Here is an 18513-nt window from a genome sequence, read left to right as displayed (position 1 = left end):
AGCTGGATCTTTATATGTGCTGGAACTATGAAGGAACCACCCCTTGCATTGGAGTATCTGCAAGTTGGGGTGGAGAGTGTTTCCTTTGTTCTGCGAGAGAAGGTATGGAGAGAGACTTGCAGACATCTTGCCAGCTGTGACAGGTGGTATCACGTCTGTCTCAGCTAGGTGGGAGCAATCAGTAAACATTTGCTTTCTCCTTTTATTTTTAATGGGACTTTCAGCGATAGAGGAAATGGGGGAAAGGTGTATAGAAGGCCCTTTTCCCATGAGAGAAAGAGAGCATCTCCTAAAGAGTACTGACTGAGGCCTACCCTGAAGAAGTAGCATGGGCATTACTTGTTCAGGTAAGTGGTGAACAAGTCTATAGTCGGTGACCTTCACTGTCTGAATATGCCATAGATATAGCATATATGGGATATATGCTATCCCACATAGCATGAATGGGAGATAACTCAGTAGTCACTGAGTTATCTCCCATTCATGGTTGTGTAGGAACTTGCGTCTGAGACGCTCCACTGTCGTGTTCTGCACTCCTGGTAGGTAGGCCATTGATATCATAATACACCAGTTCCATAGCATTAGTACTTCCTCAAAGGGAAAGCAATCTGGTGCCCATTGATAATTTATGTAGTACATACATGCTATGTTGTCTGTCATGACCCTTGTGAGTGTATCTCTAATCAGCAGAAGGAAATAAGCACACTCATTCCTGACCACTCTGAGTTCGAGGAGATTGATATGAAGAAATGCCTCCCTGGGTGACCACTTGCCCTGTGTTATGAGGTTGTTGAGATGAGCTCCCCATCCTATGAGGGATGTGTCAATGGTGAGTAGTAGTGCTGGAGGGGGACTGGGCTGTGTGAACGAGATCCCTGTGCAGACGTTTGCTGGGTCCTTCCACCACTTCAAGGGCTGCTTGACCTCCGTGGGTAATGATAGGGGCTTGTCTAGGCTGTCTCTGACTGGCCTGTAAACTGAGGTGAACCATGACTGGAGACACCTCATGCAAAGCCTGGCATGAGCTATCACAAATGTGCCCACAGCCACCCAACAGTTGAAAGCAGTGTCTGGCTGATATTTGAGGGCTGGTTTGCACTGTCTCCTATAAAATCTGTATTGTGGGAGGAGAGTGCTTACTCAGAGACAGTCGAGATTGGCTCCTATAAATTCTAATCTCTGTACTGAGGTTAACATCGATTTTTGGACATTGATTTGTAGGGCCAGGCTTCTGAATAAGTCCAAAGACATACGGGTAACCTGCAGAACTTGGTCGAAGGAAAGAGCCCTGAGGAGGTAGTTGTCTAAATGGGGATAGATCATGATTCCCTAGAAATGAAGATGATCTGCCGCTACAATGAGGACCTTGAAGAATACTCTTGGAGCCGATGATAGCCCAAAGGGGAGTACCCTGTACTTGTAGTGATCCTGTCCTGGGGTAAACATGAGGAACCATCTGTGGGATGGTAAGATTGAAATAAGCATTCTGAAAGTTGAGGGCCAAAAAAGTCTCACTGTTCCAAAGCTGAAATAATTGCTGTTAGAATGACCATCTTGAATTTCTGAGCCTTGATGAACTTGTTGAGTGCTCTGAGGTCCAGTATGGCTCTCCAACCCTTTTTCTTGATTATTAGGAAGTAACAAGAGTAAAAATCTTTGCCTCCTACTTGTTGAGGTACTGGTTCTCCAGCTCCTACACAGAGGAGGTGATCTATCTCTTGTCACAGTAGACTCTCGTGAGGAGGGTCCCTGAAGAGGGATGGGGAAAGGTGTTGTGGGGGCAGGGGAAGGGAGGTGAAATGAATGGAATACCTATTGAGGATGATTTCTAGCACCAATTTGTGAGATGGTATCCAATCCCAGGTGCTATGGAACAGCAAGATGGCATCCACAGGGATGTGAAGAGTTGTTTAGCATCAGATAGTGTTGGAGGGAGTGGTCTGTCGGTGCCCCAACTAGTCTGTCAAAATTGATGTTCTGAAGTGGATGGTTGGGAAGAGGAAGGCTGTGTGCCCAATGGTTTGCGCTTTGAGAATCTGGACTTTTTCCTTGGTGGCTCATAAAAGCATTGAGTTTGATAGGTGCTGTGCATGATTTATGTAAGGGCTGAGGACTCTGTTTTCTCTTCTGTGAGGCGTATAAATCCCCAATGACCGAAGAGTAGCCCTGGAGTCTTTGAGTGTGTGGAGGGATGCGTCAGTCTTTTCTGCGAACAGTTTGGTGCCTTTGAAGGGAAGGTCCTTCATGGTTGTCTGTACTTTCTTCAGGAAGCCAGATAAATGTAGCCAAGAGGCCCGTTGCATCACAATTGCTGTGAAGATGGATCGTGCTGCAGTATCGCCTACGTCAAGTGCTGATTGAAGTGCCATCTTGGCTACCAGTTATCCTTTGATAATGGCCCTAAACTGATCTGTGTGATTGATCAATAAACAAATTGAGTTTGGAGTAATTGAAGTAGTTATATTTTGCTATTAGTGCTTGGTAATTTGCGATGCGGAATTGTAGTGTGGCAGAAGAATAAGGTTTTCTTCCAAAATGATTGAGGCTTAAGCCTTTCTAATACCTATCATTAGAGGTGGACTTGACCTGGTGCTGACGACCTCTGGAGTTCACCGCATCCACAACGATCAAATTAGGGGGTGGATGGGAGAAAAGAAACTGTGCCCTTGGTTGGGATGTAGTATTTCTTATCAGATCACTTACAGATTGGTGTGACCGATGCATGGGTCTGCCATTCAATTTGGCTGGATCCAAGAAAGCCTCATTGATGGGGAAGGTTTCTCTGGATGAAGAAGAGGAGTGTAAAATGTCTATCAGCTTATCATTCTTTTACCTCTAGAGGCAATTGCAAAGTGTCTGCAACCCTCTTAGGTCTTGAAAGAGTTTAAAGTCATTTGAAAGAGATGGCGGAGGGGGCGTCTCTGCCTCATCTGGCGATGAGGACGAGATGTTGGTCAGTGGGGTGACCTATTTGTGAAGGTCTGCAGAGGCTGATGGAGGGCCCCTTGTTGATTCACGGTGACCCACACTAAATGTTCAGGAGGTGTCACATCTATATTCCTCCCATGGGTCCCAATAAGGCCATTGGGATGGCAGGAAGGGTCACGATGACATTGTCATCCATACCAGGGTGGTTGAGGGTCCAGAAGGCAGCTGGCTCTGGAGGCCCAGATTGGTAATGGGCACTATAAGGTGCATGGAAAGGTGCAAAGACAACCTCTTCCTGCTCACTATCTGACTCTCGACTGGAGAATGGAGGGGCATGGCATGGTGCCGGTGGAGACTCTCAAGCTTGAGGTAAAGTCAGTACCAGAGCCCTGGTACCAAGTAGGGAAGACCCAGGTATATCAGATACTGTGAAGTCTTTAGAGTATCTGAACTCCAGTGGTGCCATGGAGGTTGGTACCGATGGTGGCTGCCGATGCTGAGACGACAGTACCGATGGGATTGGTGATGCAGACAAGGCTAAATGCTCTGACCCTGTTTGGCATACCATGGCTGGTACCAAAGCCATTGCCCATAGTGAGGGAGCCTTCCCCAAAGCATGGTCTCTGTCCTTATCTCTCACAGTTGGTACCTTTGCTTTGGTGCCCATGGGTCTTTAGGCATATCAACGTGTTCCATTGGGATGGTACTGTGCAAGTTCTGGGTACTGCATTTGGATGGTTTCAGTACCATTGGTACCAATGATATAGAACATGCTGGGGATCTTTTCTGGCTTGTTTGGGGTTCACTCTGGGGACTCGCAGCTCTCTTTTTTGAAGCTATATATGAGTGTCTCATGGCTTTAGGTTAATCGTCTGTGGATGCAGAGGGCTGTGGTGAAGATTCCCCTCCTCTGGGTAAATTTTGACATGGGTCTGAAGGAGGTTGGAGAGCTGCCTCCATTAGAAGGAGTTTTAATCTGAGCTGTCTGTCCTTTTGAGATCATAGCTTCAGCTGCTGACAAAAAAAATACTTCTGGGGCATGTGGTTTTCCCCAAGGCAACGGACACAGTAGGACTGTCCCTCCCTTACAAAGATGCTTCTTAACAGGAGAGGCACCTCTTTAAACCCAGGTGAACCAGAGAAAGAGGAAGAAGTAGATAAAGTGTGGGGGGTTTTGTTTTTTAAGAAAAAAAAAAACAAGGGAAACTAAAACAACAAAGAAAGATTAGTAGATAGTTAACAGCAGAGTTAACAATCTGATGAATGGACAGATAATATCTCTGTCTCTAGCCAGGTGCTGTTGAAAATTTTAGTTATAAGTTGGGGACGCATCAATTAGAAGTAACGGAAGAGGAGAAGGACCTCGGAGTATTGGTTGATCATAGGATGACTATGAGCTGCCAATGTGATATGGCTGTGAAAAAAGCTAATGCGGTTTTGGGATGCATCGGGAGAGGCATTTCCAGTAGGGATAAGGAGGTTTTAGTACCATTATACAAGGCACTGGTGAGACCTCACCTAGAATACTGTGTGCAGTTCTGGTCTCCCATGTTTAAAAAGGATGAATTCAAACTGGAGCAGGTACAGAGAAGGGCTACTAGGATGATCCGAGGAATGGTAAACTTGTCTTATGAAAGGAAACTTAAGGAGCTTGGCTTGTTTAGCCTAACTAAAAGAAGGTTGAGGGGAGATATGATTGCTCTCTATAACTATATCAGAGGGATAAATACAGGAGAGGGAGAGGAATTATTTCAGCTCAGCACCAATGTGGACACAAGAACAAATGGGTATAAACTGGCCACCAAGAAGTTTAGACTTGAAATTAGACGAAGGTTTCTAACCATCAGAGGAGTGAAGTTTTGGAATAGCCTTCCAAGGGAAGCAGTGGAGGCAAAAGATCTATCTGGTTTTAGGATTCTACTCGATAAGTTTATGGAGGAGATGGTATGATGGGATAATGGGATTTTGATAAGTAATTGATCTTTAAATATTCAGGGTAAATAGGACTAATCCCCTGAGATGGGATATTAGATGGATGGGATCTGAGTTACTACAGAAAATTCTTTCCTGGGTATCTGGCTGGTGAATCTTGCCCATATGCTCAGGGTTTAGCTGATCGCCATATTTGGGGTCGGGAAGGAATTTTCCTCCAGGGCAGATTGGAGAGGCCCTGGAGGTTTTTCGCCTTCCTCTGTAGCATGGGGCATGGGTGACTTGAGGGAGGCTTCTCTGCTCCTTGAAGTCTTTAAACCATGATTTAAGGACTTCAATAGCTCAGACATAGGTGAGGTTTTTTGTAGGAGTGGGTGGGTGAGATTCTGTGGCCTGCACTGTGCAGGAGGTCGGACTAGATGATCAGAATGGTCCCTTCTGACCTTAGTATCTATGAATCTATGAGAAGGAACTGATGGGAATTTTCCTCTGTGCACTGCAGAGTCTTGTGGCAGAGCATGGGGAGGGGGACAGTGCATGTGTGGGCCAAACGGACACTGCTACCAAAGTTCTCCAATCAGCAGCACGGGGCTGCAAGCACACCTACAGTGAAACACACATAGGGACACTACTCAAAGAAGTATTTTTCCAATATTCATATCGTAGACAACTTTTTATATTGTAAATCATAGCTTCTAGTTAAAACACTGATTCCTGAAATGAGTGTCTATGAATACCAGCTTCTGAATAAGATGTTAAAATATAATCAGTGCCATCCTGTCACATTGTTGAATGGCTTATCATTAGGAACTGAATGCCATTTTAAATAACTATCTAATCAGGAACTAGCTTTCTTATTGCAGTTAGATATGTTTAAAACAATATTGGCCTGATTTTCAGAGGTGTTGAGCACCCACAACAACCACTGATGTAACTGGAGTTGTGGTGCCCAGCATTTCTGAAAATTGGACCATAAGCATTTAATCAGGTGCTATATTTAAGCTGTACTATAGATTAGCTGCAGCACACAGTGAGGCCCAATGCTGCAAAGACTTTCCATGCTATGAATAGTCCCGTTAAGCACATACCTAAATCTTTGCAGGATCAGGGCTGAAGTTTATTTTCTAAACCAGTCAGCATAGTCAGTTACTGTTATGAGTCAATGTTGATGCAGCAAAGTAACAATCATTTGATACAGTAGCAAAAGTTATCTTACTATGAATATACATATGTGCTTTGCCTTGGCATTAATTTTTATAAATGCCTTCACATGTATGTAGCAGCAGGAGACCTTAGTCTAATTATAATGTTCTATTTCATTAGTTTTTTGTTGTTTGGTTTTGTTATAATTCTTCAGGAAGGTCTACTATTTCCCAGTTCACCCTGGAGATCATGTGTTGTGGCTGCTCTCTGGAACCTATCAATGTCACTCCCTAATTCACTGGCAGAATTGTGATTCTGTGGCATAAGGAGTTCCCTCACATAAACTTCAGAGTAGCAGCCATGTTAGTCTGTATTCGCAAAAAAGAAAAGGAGTACTTGTGGCACCTTAGAGACTAACAAATTTATTTGAGCATAAGCTTTCGTGAGCTACAGCTCACTGCATCCGATGAAGTGAGCTGTAGCTCACGAAAGCTTATGCTCAAATAAATTTGTTAGTCTCTAAGGTGCCACAAGTACTCCTTTTCTTTCTCGCATAGGCTGTTAACTATTTCTGCAATGTAACAGTCTGAGAGCAATGCATTTGTATTGAGAGTTGAAGTCAGGTATCCCACATGGCTACATCATCTTCTAATCTAACCAAATGTATAAATGTGTAAAAGTTTTGTAGTTACTTACCCTACAGTGCATGTATTTCTTTGAGATCTGTTGTCCACATGGATTCCACCCTTGGTGTGACTGTCAAGCATTTGGTGAATACCTGGTGCTGCAGAAGGACCAAATGGCTAAAAAGAAGTTACTCACCTTGTGCAGTAACTATGGGTTTTCGAGATGTGTCCCCCTATGGGTACTCCACTGTGGGTGTGTTTGCATCCCTGCGCTGCTGATTGGAGACTTCAGTAGCAGTGTCCATTAGGTCTGCACATGTGCTCTCTCTGCTCTGGCTGCACCATGAGGCTAGCCAGCACATAAAAACTTTGAGTAGTGTCCCTATGGGTGCTCCACTGTAGGTGACTCCTGAGCAGTACCCCTTCTGGACGGCTGGGACTTCAGAGTCAGGTCAGTTACAGATGACAGCACTGTGGAGCTGAAGATGGCATTGGAAGCAGAGTTCCCAGTGATCACATAGTGTTCTGTGAAAGTGTGGACTGATGCCCATGTCGCTGCTCTACAGATCTATGAGATAAGGCTATTCTGGAAGAAGGTGAAGATGAGGAGGTTGACCTTGTGGCGTGTGTATGAATAGAGTCTGGAGGGGTCATGTTGCAAGCTTGGTAACACTGTCTGATGCAATTTGAGACCTACTTGGAAAGTCTTTGGGCTGATATTGCTGAGCCCTGGGATCTTTCCACAATGGAGTGGAAAACCCTAGGGGACTTCCTGAAGGCCTTTGACCTGTCCAGGTAGAAGACCAGGGCTCTCCTGACATCTAAAGTATGCAATACAGCCTCCCTGTTGGTGAGGCTTGGGATAAAAAATTGGAAGGTGACTCAATTGATTCATGTGAAACAGGGAGGTTGGATGTATTCTGAGCATAAAGAGGAATTCAGATTAATTGGCAGGGACATAGTATTTTTTGTCTGCCCACTGGCAGGTAGGCATTACCAACACTGGGGTTTGCTGTATGGTTCTTGCTGAGTCTAAGGTGATTTAATAGGGAGGCGCGATCTTTGAGGAGGAGATAGAATGGAATATGTCAAGTCAAGGAGCCAATGGTGAATGTACTTCCAGTGATATTTGGAGAGCATCTGCAACTCTTTGCTAACTCCTGGAAGAGACGAGTCATCTTCCAGAGATGGTGGGGAAGGCATTACTGCTTCACCTGGGGAGGAGGAGAATATGGTCCTCGGTGTCGGTTCTTCCTCGGCACCACCCTCCTGTTCCTCTATAATGTCTTGTGGAGGCTCCGAAGCTCTGGATGCTGCGGCCGAGGGGGTGTGTCTTGAGGATTCTCGGGTGAGGCTTGAAGTCCAAAAGGCATGCCAGTGATATGCTGCCCAAGGGTCCCAATAGGGCCAGTAGGGAGACATGGATCCTGGCGGTGGTGCCCATGAGTGGCCGAACCAGGATAGTGGTGGTGGGGCCACCTGTGGATATATTTTAGGGCTTTGTTGATTCTGAGCACCATATGGGGCCTGAGTGGAGTATTGTGATGCCACCTCCTCTGGTTCGCTGTCTGAACCCTCGCTAGAGAGCAGAGGCGCATGGCATGGCATATTCCTTTGCTAAGCACAGGCTCAGTACATAAGTCCCGGTACTGAGAAGCAGGGACACCGGTACGTCCGATATGCAGAGGTCCCTGGAGTGGCAGGATTCCACTAGTATTGATTATCCTGGTGTCAGTGCTGGAGGGACAGGGATCTTGTCTGTATTGGTTGCGCTGGTGCCGGATGAGGCGTCTTGTAGCTCTTTCTGAACTCTTTCCAGTTTTTCAGCATCTTTATTGAAGTGTGAGCCCCAGAACTGGAGACAGTATTCCAGTATTGTCTCATGCCATATACAGAGGTAATACTATCTCACTGCCTCAATATTTCCCTGATTATACCTAACTGGAGGCTCGTGTTCTGTTGCTTATCCAACATTACCCTAAGTTCTTTTCAGTTTCATTGCATTCCAGGATACGAACTACCATCTTTAATTTGTGACCTACATTCCTTGTTCCTAGATATTTGACCTTGCATTTGGCTGTATTAAAACATTTTATTCAAATGAGCCCACTTTTCCAGGTGTTCTAACTTGGTCTTTATAACGGGCCTGTCATCATTATTTACTACTCCATCAATGTATGTGTCATCTGTAATTTTTACAGTAGTTATGTTCTTCCACATAATTGATAAAGATATTTAATTGCATTGGGCCAAGAATAATCCTTGTGGGATCCCACTAGAAACACAATCATAGGATTTCAACAATTTCCACCCCACCAGCAACCTCAGCCTGGACCAGTCCACACAAGAGGTCCACTTCCTAGACACTACAGTGCTAATAAGTGATGGTCACATAAACACCACCCTATATCGGAAATCTACTGACCACTATACTTACCTACATGCCTCCAGCTTTCATCCAGACCACATCACACAATCCACTGTCTACAGCCAAGCTCTAAGATACAACTGCATTTGCTGCAATCCCTCAGATAGAGACAAACACCTACAGGATCTCTATCAAGCGTTCTTAAAACTACAGTACCCACCTGGTGAATTGAAGAAACAGATTGACAGAGCCAGAAGGCTACCCAGAAGTTACCTACCACAAGACAGGCCCAACAAAGAAAATAACAGAATGCCACTAGCCGTCACCTACAGCCCCCAACTAAAACTTCTCCAGCGCATCATCAAGGATCTATAACCTATCCTGAAGGATGATCCCTCACTCTCGCAGACCTTAGGAGACAGGCCAGTCCTTGCTTACAGACAGCCCCCCAACCTAAAGCAAATACTCACCACACAACAAAAACACCAACCCAGGAATCAAACCCTGCAACAAACCCTGGTGCCAACTCTATTCACACATCTATTGAAGGAACACCATCATAGGACCTAACCACATCAGCCACACCATCAGGGGCTTGTTCACCTGCACATCTATCAATGTGATATATGCCATCATGTGCCAGCAATGCCCCCTGCAATGTACATTGGCCAAACCGGACAGTCTCTACACAAAGGAATAAATGGACACAAATCTGACATCAGGAATTATAACATTCAAAAACCAGTAGGAGAACACTTCAATCTCCCTGTTCACTCAATAACAGACCTAAAAGTTGCAATTCTTCAACAAAAAAAACTTCAGAAACAGACTTCAATGTGAAACTGCAGAACTGGAATTAATTTGCAAACTGGACACCATCACATTAGGCCTGAATAAAGACTGGGAGTGGTTGGGTCATTACAAAACCTAAACCTAATTTCCCCCATACTAATTTCCCTCTACTGTTACATCCCTTCCCTACATCTTCCCTCACATCTTCTTGTCAACTGTTTTGAAATAGGCCACTCTCATCATTACTACAAAAGTTATTTTTCCTCCCTTGGTATCCTTCTGTTAATTGAATTGTCTCGTTAGACTGACCTCACATTTGGTAATGCAACTCCCATCTTTTCATGTATTTATACCTGCTCCTGTATTTTCCACTCCATGCATCTGATGAAGTGGGTTCTAGCCCACAAAAGCTTATGCCCAATAAATTTGTTAGTCTCTAAGGTGCCACAAGGAATCCTCATTGTTTTAACCATAGGATAATACCCCATTTCTAATTATTTTTTTGAAAACTACCAGTTAACCAGTTTTTAATCCTTTGAATATAGTACAGTGATTTTGTATAGTTTTTGTATAGTGTTAATTTTATCATCATGTGGGACAAAGTCAGATACCTTACAAACATCTAAGTATATTATGCCAACACAATGACGTTTATCAAACAAACATGATCACATTAAAAACAATATCACATTTGTCTGACAAGACCTATTTTCCATGCTGATTAGCATTAATCATGCTACCATACTTAATCCTTTACTGATTTTGTCTCATATCTGCCTTTCCATGGTTTTGTCTGGGATCAGTATCAGGATAACCAGTCTAAAGTTATCCAGTCATCCCATTTACCCTTTAAAATAATTACTCAACATCAACTTTTTTCCAGTCCTTGAACTTTAACAAATCTTGGAATAATGGGAATCATCACTAATTGTTGAGAGCAATCCTTAAACAATTCTTTTAATATTCATGGATGCAAGTTTTCACAGAATATTGGGGCTGGAAGGGACCTCAGGAGGTCATCTAGTCCAAACCCCTGCTCAAAGCAGGGCCAATCCCCAACTAAATAATCTCAGGCTGGGCTTTGTCAAGCCTGACCTTAAAAACCTCTAAGGAAGGAGATTCCACCACCTCCCCAGGTAACCCATTCCAGTGCTTCACCATCCTCCTAATGAAAAAGTTTTTCCTAATATCCAACCTAAACCTCCCCAACTGCAACTGGAAACCATTGCTCCTTGTTCTGTCATCTGCTACCACTGAGAACAGTCTAGATCCATCCACTTGTTTTATATATTGCCCTAGTAGCTTCCCAGGTATTGAGGTCAGGCTGACTGGTCTAAAGTTCCCCGGCTCTCCCTTTCCCCCCCTTTTTAAAGATGGGCACTCCATTAACCCTTCTCCAGTCTTTGGGAACCTCTCCTATCCTCCATGAGTTTCCAAATATTATTGGCAGTAGCTCCGAGATTTCTTCAGTTAATTCCTTCAGTACCCTCGGCTGAATAGCATCTGTTCCCGCTGATTTGAATTCATTCAAATTAGTCAGAAGATCTCTGTGTTCTTTACTTATCCTGATCCGCATCCCTTCCTCTTTATCATCTATGGTAACTTTGCTAGTCATCAGGTCACATGCTATTTTTTGTGAGAAGACTGAAGCAAAATAGGCAACGAGCAGCTCTGCCTTCATATCATCTTGTTACCAGCTCATCTTCTCCAGTGAGCAACAGACTCACGAGCCTTTATCTTTCTTTTTTGCGTGACACATTTGTAGAACCCCATCTTGTTGTCTCTACCATTCCTTGCCAGCTGTAACTCATTTTTTGTCTTGGCTTTCCTGATTTTGTCCCAATCCTGTCCATTTAAAACAATGTAATAGTTGCTGTTTAACATACATCCTTGTTACTGATGGCACAGAAAATATTTCCTTATTGTTTTAAGATATGAATACATCATCCTGCTTCTGTCCAAATACAGAACAGAAATATTAATTGAATAGTTACCCCTTTTCTGCTTCATGATTGACAATTTTATCATCCTTACCTAGTCTGAGACGTGTATCAGTGTTTGGATTTCCTTTGTTCCTGCTATATTTCATGAATTCCTTCTGATTTTCCTTAACCCTACTGGCCATAACATTTTCATTGATATTATTACCCTTTTTTACTTTAGCAGTTGGCCAATATTCAGGGTGTCCTTCCTTAAGGAGGAAAAATTGATGATGCAAGTCAGGTACTTTTTTGTTGCAATCCTATTTACAAAGAACATACATAAAACCCTGTTTCCCTAAACATAGTAGGCAGTTTCCTTGCTCAGAAATTGAAGTCTGCCTTTTCAATGAGTATTGTGCCCAAAATAAACTCTGTCCTTGTGTTCCTCCCAGGGACATGCTCACCAGCACTTCTCTCACATTGGGCTGACTTTCTGTGGCTTTCTACCTCCCACACACAGGGACAAGCTGCAACCAGGCAATCCTCTTCTTTTTTTTTTTTTTTTCTTTTTTCTTCAAACAGTCCCAAGAAAACCCCTCACTCAGCCTATGTGCCTTGGCTGCTGATTGGCCTTGCCATGCACCCATTGCCTTGGGCAGTGGCTTCCTATTGTTGAAAGATACTTAGCGCGCACAGGTTTCAGAGTAGCAGCCGTATTAGTCTGTATTCGCAAAAAGAAAAGGAGTACTTGTGGCACCTTAGAGACTAACAAATTTATTTGAGCATAAGCTTTCGTGATGCATCCGATGAAGTGAGCTGTAGCTCACGAAAGCTTATGCTCAAATAAATTTGTTAGTCTCTAAGGTGCCACAAGTACTCCTTTTCTTTTAGCACACACATCAACTTTAATGAGATCTGTGATGCTCTCACATATGGCATTTGCAGAGCAACATTCTATAGATGCACTTGTAGGTCCATAAGCTATTTCTAGGTCACCTCTGTGACACTATGGATGTCATCCAATTCACCTCTCAATCTGGGGCACTGCCTTATGATGTGTTTGATGGTTTAGATGTTTTCACCACAGTAGCGTGAAGGAAAGTCTTTCATTTTACACTTGTATATCAAGTAGCCACATCTCCCATGGTTTGTTGGATACAGTTCAATGTGGTCCAAAGTCTGCATGGCTGGTCAAAACTGGGAGGGTGGCTTGTCGGATCAGTAATAACCTGCTTGTTTGGAACAGTAGATGAGGTCCAGATATTTGCCATTCCCTGACCAGATCCAGAAACATGAAGTGGTCATATGTTGTCCATAGTGGTTTTTCTGATTTCAGGCATTGTTGGGATATGTTATCCATTATCTGCTGGATGAGAAGTTCAGGGTAGCCTTTGGTGAATTTAAATTCTCATGCTATGGCTATATCTTGATGGAAAGCAGGAGGTTTAATGTTGGCTAATACAGAAAGCCAGGGCAGAGGTGTTGATTTCTGTGACTATCTATAGATCAAAGACCCCCTTGATGGCAGCTATTAACACCTTCCACCACAATACATTTAGATTTCCATATGAACTGTCTGCATTTAGAAAAAACACATCCCTGACTGAAAAAAATTACACCGACAGAAGTACCAGTATGGACAGCGCTATGTGGGGGTGGATTAATTATGCTGTGGGGGAGTTCTCTCCCATTGGCATGGAGTGGCTACATGGGAGATCTTACAGCAGCACAACTGCATCGATGCCACTGTAAGGTCTCTAGTGTAGACATAGCCTTAGACATCTGTAGCTGGCCTATGACAGCTCACTCAGGCTTGCAAGGCTCAAGTAAGGGTCTGTTTAATTGTGGTGTAGACATTTGGACTCAGGCTGCAACCTGGGCTCTAGGACCCTCCCAGCTCGCAGCATCCAAAAGGCTAGGCTCTGGTCTTCACTGCAATTAAACAGCCCCTTAGTCCGAGCCCTGTGAGCCCGAGTCAGCTGTCACAGGCGAGCCATGGGTTTTTAATTGCAGTATAGACATATTCTAAGGCAGTGGCTCTCAACTTTTTCAGACTACTGTATCCCTTTCAGGAGTCTGATTTGTCTTGCATACCCCCAAGTTTCACCTCACTTAAACTACTTGCTTACAAAATCAGACATAAAAATACAAGTGTCACAGCACACTAGTACTGAAAAATTGCTTACTTTCTCATTTTTACCATATAATTATAAAATAAATCAATTGGAATATAAATATTGTACTGACATTGAAGTTTATAGTATATAAAGCAGTATAAACAAGTCATTGTATGTATGAAATTTTAGTTTGTACTGACTTTGCTCATGCTTTTTAGGTAGCCTGTTATAAAACTAGGCAAATACCTAGATGAGTTGATGTATTCCCTAGAAGACCTCTGCGTACCCCCAGGCAGAGGCGCTGACTTTCTGAGTTCCCGAAGGGTGCTCAAGCCACTCCACTTCTTTCCCCTTCCGCCCCAGCCCTGGTACACCCACAGAGCTGGTGCCTATGCCCTGAGGGGTTTGTGTATCCCTGGTTGAGAACCACTGTTCTAAGGCACATTTGTGTACCAATAAGTTCTGTACCAATATAAAGACAACTAATGATATCTTGATCTTGCTCAGGGCCTCTAGAGGCTACCATAATATAAATATTACTTAGAATTTAGTTTTTAAGGGATCAGGCTGTGGCTTTGCAATGAGATGGAGGTAGAACCTTATGCCCATGAAGAGCTACTCACTTAAAGAACCTCCATTGCCCAGAGTCTCAGTAAAGTTAGTGGAACTCTGCAATGGTCCACCCCTGTGGATTCATGGCTGGGGCCTACATTATGATGATCAATTTTAATTTATGAGCTATCTTTATTTAAAATTAAAACTTCCTATTCTGTTTATTAATACAGTAATTTCTGTAATTGGGTTATTTGGTTGAAAATTTGTATTAACTCAGGCCCAGATAATTTCAGGGAGATTTGTTCACAGAAAAACATTGTACTCCTTTCTTGGGACCTTACTGAGGGCTGTTAGCAGATCTGGAATCTATGCACTGGTAGCACACAGGCTGAGGGATGGAGAGACTGGATTTTATCATTCCCCACCCACCCACACTTCTGTAGATTATATCTGACAAAGTTGATACAGCATGAGGCTATATTAACTCTTCTACAGTCCCATCCATGTAGGGGGAAATTCCCTTTAACAGGGACTTTAGGATAGTTTTGGCTCGAAGGAGCCCTACTAGCATAGCTTTATTGGTGCTCTGCTGCCAGGGTGAAGAGGAAGGGAGTTTTCCTGGGTCTCTAGAGCCCCAATGAAGAGACATAATAGCCCCCAAGCAGAAGGCAATGGGATTTGAAGGTAGAATTGTGGCTCATTCCATAAAGAGGTGGTGGGTGGGTGGCTGGGTGGGTGTGTCAGAGAAAGATGGAAACCTGCCAGGAAATGACCATCTAGTTCTCCTCCTACTATAGCTCATGGATTCTTCTTTCGAAGGGCCATTCAGGCCTAATGATGTATTTACTAAAAAGAAAAGGAGTACTTGTGGCACCTTAGAGACTAACAAATTTATTAGAGCATAAGCTTTCGTGAGCTACAGCTCACTTCATCGGATGCATTTGGTGCATCCGATGAAGTGAGCTGTAGCTCACGAAAGCTTATGCTCTAATAAATTTGTTAGTCTCTAAGGTGCCACAAGTACTCCTTTTCTTTTTGCGAATACAGACTAACACGGCTGCTACTCTGAAACCTGTGATGTATTTACTGGAACCACTACTCTGTTACTCAGTAATTAGAGGTATAGCTTATCAATACAAAAATATTACATGCACAAATCCAGGCATACAGAGATATATCAGAAATCGCCAAGACATGTGTATAACAAACATATGTACCCACATGACCTTATTTTTACAAATTTAGTTTTTCTTTTCCCCTATTTCCTTCATTGTTTGTTTGTTTTTTCTTGCTGTGTCTTGTTTGCTTTTTTAAAATCATAAATACTTCGGAGCAGTGACTAAGGATAACATTTTCAAAAGTCCTGAGGTAACTTTGGGAGGAAGTCACTGGGACTTAAGCATGTAAATCATTTAAATGCATTTGAAAATTTTACCCTACAGGTCTTATTTTTTTTCTAAAACAAAAATTACCTCTAACTGCTATCTTGCTAAGATTATTTGGAGTTTAAAAACAGCACTTCTCATTAAAGTAATCAAATCTAGTGGTAGATTTATTGCAAAATAAATTGCATCTATGATGTATGCTTTATTTCTTCACATTTTACTAGAGTAAGTTTACAAATGTTTATAACAAAGTTCATATTGTTATTCACCCAGTTTTTCTGTATGCAAAATATTGTTCAGCAAATAATCACCAAATTGTCACAATAGAAGTTAAAGAAAAAAAGCCTTGAAAACCTTCTAATGGGCACATCTGTTTTTCTCTGCCAAAAGCATCAAAGGGTAGAATCTTCTCCTTTCTCATTTTTTGCCATGTTCTGTTTATTTTGTGCGCGTTTGTTTTATCTGGATTAATGACTAATATAATCAAACAAGCTATTTATGGGCCCAATTCTAAGAGGCACAGATTACCCTACAAATAACATTAATTTTTGTGAGCGTTGAGGGCAGTGAAAAATTTCCAAGAGGTACTCAGCACCTCCCATGATCATACTCTTATCCCCAAACTAGTACTTTGTTTAGCCTTTATAATTGGGCCCTTCTTGCATCAGAATCCATTAGCATGGATGCAGCTATCCACATTAGGGGATCATGATGCAGGATTGAGGTCTAGGTCTCTGAGCAGTAATGATAATGATTGCTATAGAAATTCCTATGAGAATTACATTTAGTTATCCTGGTACTGATTTTGTTTTACAAAGGGAGGGAAGGGATAAAGTTTATTTATTCAGATAGTAGAATAAACACAGAATAGGTCACAGAGTAGCAGCCGTGTTAGTCTGTATTTGCAAAAAGAAAAGGAGTACTTGTGGTACCTTAGAGACTAACAAATTTATTTGAGCATAAGCTTTCGTGAGCTACAGCTCACTTAGAATGCAGCCAATGAAGTGAGCTGTAGCTCATGAAAGCTTATGCTCAAATAAATTTGTTAGTCTCTAAGGTGCCACAAGTCCTCCTTTTCTATTCACTATTATGTTCCTCTTATACTTTTAAAATGTAAATAATTATTTCTCTTACCTAGTTCTGTTTCTTTCATGACAACATTTATGCTCAGATTTTGACACTGTGCTTTTGAAAGAATCTTTTTGTTTTCTGATATACGTAGTAGTTTCTCTTTCAAATGGAAAGGCTCTTCGGAAGTTGAAGCCCACGCTGTTTGACTTTCAACTTGATTTACTCTCAGCCAAGGACTGAGATCTGAAAAACTTAAGTATACTGGCGTTTTCTCAGTTTTTTTATCTGAAGTTGAAAGATCAAAGGATGACCTTCCACTTCGGTTTACTAAATCTCCAGATGTCCTTATGAGTAAAGAACATGATTCTTCCAGGCGACCTTCAGCAATTTTCTCTCCTGGAATTGTACTATTTAATGACTCTCTTTTCACTCTTAACAATGTATTCTCTAGTGCATTATCATTAATCACAAGGGATTGTCCATCCTTCATTTTGGGTATCTGAAAATCATTTGCGTGAACTTTTTCACAGGATATTTGTTTATCGGTGGTAATTTCGTTTATAACCATTTGTTTATGAATAATAGTCTGAGAAGCACATATATTTTCCGTGTTCAGAGGCAAAACAACATCTGTACATGCATATGTATTTGTATCAGTTTCTGTCTGTCCAGAAATGTCCAGGTTATTTTGGCTGCTATGCAGATCATTCAGATTTGTCCATTTATCTGTTTTTTCAGTACTTAAATTGAAATTCTCTAACAGAGACATATTAGTGTTATTTTCTTTTGTATAGTCTGTGTTCACACTTGCATTATCACAGAAAGTAGTAGGCAGAACTGGAGCATCACTTGCTGTATCACAAGTACTGTTCAGTGCACAGTTTCCATTAGTTGTGCTTGCAGGGTCACTGTTGTGTTTCTCTTGAATATCTGTATGAATCTGTTTAAATTGAAATATATCTGAGGATATGCCACTTCGATTTAACAGATGAAGTGGTTGTGTTTTGTCTTGTTTATTATCTAAGTAAACGTCATTAGACTCCTGTAAGTGACATTTCTGAAAATTTGTATGACTACTTTCTGTAACCTGAGACGGGATGGCAAAATTAAATTCAGCCATGGTTTGGTGGTTGGCTACAGTTCTCTCAGTTACAGGACTGTCTTCTATGCCAATAACCTGTCTGAATTCTTTGCTTGGTGCTTCATTTATAAAGACACCTTTGTCATCCTGTGCGGCATCTGCCTTATCATTTGTATTATAAACTAATTCATTTGAAGCATTGCCAAATGTATACTTGCTGGAGTCTGTCTGTTGACCTGCATCCATCCTGCAGACACCAAATTCCTCAGTATTGTCAAAGAGCATCTTTCTTGTGTTCTCTGGGAGTTTTGCCAATTCACAAGTTCTATCCTGTGGCTTTAGTTCTGAACTTGCATTGTTTTTCTCCAAGAACATTTTGTCTGTTTTTCCTATATTTGCTGTCTTTTTGCACTCAGCAATACATTCTGCTGGGGTCTGTCCTTGAATAATTAAATCAATATCTGTGCAGAGGGTTTTGCCGGGAGAAGCCTCCCTTTGCTTTTCTTCACAGTGGCTAGCAACGTTAAAGTCATCCTTATAGTTTTCAAGAAGTCGTAAATCTATTAGGATGAAAATATTAGTGACAGAAACAT

General features: G+C 42.2%; 1 protein-coding gene across 1 annotated transcript in view; it reads right to left on the bottom strand.

The window, feature by feature from the left end:
• Positions 1-18513, bottom strand: part of CCDC73 (coiled-coil domain containing 73) — a 146030-nt gene that overhangs the window by 7386 nt on the left and 120131 nt on the right. Inside the window, 1 exon segment of the mRNA XM_043516829.1 lies at positions 16903-18480. Coding sequence (XP_043372764.1) covers positions 16903-18480 — 1578 coding nt within the window.

This window comes from Dermochelys coriacea, chromosome 6 (assembly GCF_009764565.3).
Source record: "Dermochelys coriacea isolate rDerCor1 chromosome 6, rDerCor1.pri.v4, whole genome shotgun sequence".
In the NCBI taxonomy this organism is placed as follows: domain Eukaryota; kingdom Metazoa; phylum Chordata; order Testudines; family Dermochelyidae; genus Dermochelys; species Dermochelys coriacea.
Note: the sequence above shows the minus strand (reverse complement) of the source record. Positions and strands in the feature narration are given on the sequence as shown.